At 39.2% G+C, this 1666-nt stretch overlaps 1 protein-coding gene across 1 annotated transcript in view; it reads left to right on the top strand.

The window, feature by feature from the left end:
* Positions 1-750, top strand: part of LOC107081274 (dimethylaniline monooxygenase [N-oxide-forming] 5-like) — a gene marked incomplete at its 3' end in the record, with an annotated part of 4657 nt that extends 3907 nt beyond the window's left edge. Inside the window, exons 3-4 of the mRNA XM_015369471.1 lie at positions 301-489; positions 569-750. Coding sequence (XP_015224957.1) covers positions 301-489; positions 569-750 — 371 coding nt within the window. The remainder of the gene's footprint in view (positions 1-300; positions 490-568) is intronic.
* Between the last annotated feature and the right edge of the window lie 916 nt (positions 751-1666).

Consider the following 1666-nt stretch of genomic DNA (forward strand, 5'->3'; position numbering starts at 1 on the left):
CCAGATGGATATGCGGAGCAAATCCATCAGTGCGGCTTATAGTGAGGTGCGCTCTATAGACTAGAAAATACCTTATATCACATAGAGATGACTTACTGACTCCACGTCCCCCATCTCTGGTACATGGACGATCTGTACAATTTCCAATATTCTGGAAACCTTACATAAATGCTTTAAATATGTTGGTATATGTGTAATGAATCTGATAAATTAGTTGTTTTGTTTTGTTAAGTTGAGATGCACCTATTGATGCACTGTAGGCTTCAGATATGTTTGAATCGCTGCTTTCTGTCCCTGCAGGAGAATCCAGAGCCGGACCGGGCCAGCATCTACCACTCTGTCATCATCAACACCTCCAAAGAGATGATGTGCTTCAGTGACTTTCCCATCCCTGCACACTTCCCAAACTTCATGCACAACTCCCTCATTATGGAATACTTCCGGATGTACGTCAACCATTTCCAGCTCGCCAAACACATCCGCTTTAACGTAAGGAAACATCGCCAAGCTTCTCTCTCTCATAAATGCGGATCTTCTCTTCAGCTGACTGTTTCTATGTGTGTCGCAGACCCGCGTCCTGAACATAAAGAAGAGATCCGACTTTTCGCGTTCTGGTCAGTGGGATGTTGAAACGGAGAACAAGGATGGCAAAAGGGAGAAACACATTTTTGATGCTGTAATGATCTGCATTGGACATCACTGCCAGCCTAACCTGCCCCTCCATGATTTCCCAGGTAACACTTCATTAAAGTATTTATGCCACTTGACGGTTTTCATGTTTGCCCACATTACAACAACATACTTAAAGGTATTTTAGGTGATAGTTCAGCCCAAAGTTGTGCATAATTGTGAGACATGTTTTTCAGTTTTGTTTTTGTTGTTTTTTGTTGCAACCAAAAATGCATTTACATTTTACACTGTTTGCTCTTTTATCTCTGAACAAATACATTTCAGTGTAAGAAGTTTCCTTTAAAGTACATTTATTTTGTGAAAAGAGTTTTTGTGTGTGATGGGGTTTGGTTATTGAACGGCCGAAAGGTTGAATAAGCTTATCAGGAATGGCAGGATGGGGCTTCAGTCCAGTCCAGATGGTGTGAGGCAGAAGCAGAAATAACATCTCTATCCTCTTCATTCACAAAGCTGTAGCAGAACTGCAGAGCTCCTTCATTGATAGACTGCTGCATCCATCACAGGCGTAGCCTGAACATTTGTATACGCGTTGCCAGGCAATAAGCAATGTAGACTGAGATATGCACCAGAACCTCAGGGTTAATCTACACTGTTCCTACTGGAAAATTAAAACGCACAATATCCATATTTTCTAAATAAAGACTATACTTAATAACTATACTTTCCTACAGCCTTTCCTAACAAATAAACACATATATTTAAACATCTGTGCTTTCGAGATAAAAGGTATAGAGGAGACAATTCTTTCAGGTTTGAGTTCTGGGGCAAACATCTCTTCCATTATCATTGCTTAACGACTTTTATCAATAATCATTCTGCATAAAATTGATATTTACAAGAACTAATATCTCCTTACATTTATTATTCAATAACTTTTTATTGAAATACTTATTCATCTGTGATTTCACAGAACAGATGACTTGCAGAGATGCATCATTTTCTCTTTACCCCATAAAACACAAAATCTAGTTCTGAA

The sequence above is a fragment of the Cyprinodon variegatus genome, unplaced genomic scaffold, assembly GCF_000732505.1.
Source record: "Cyprinodon variegatus isolate N-32 unplaced genomic scaffold, C_variegatus-1.0 Scaffold3836, whole genome shotgun sequence".
NCBI classification, from domain to species: Eukaryota; Metazoa; Chordata; class Actinopteri; order Cyprinodontiformes; family Cyprinodontidae; genus Cyprinodon; species Cyprinodon variegatus.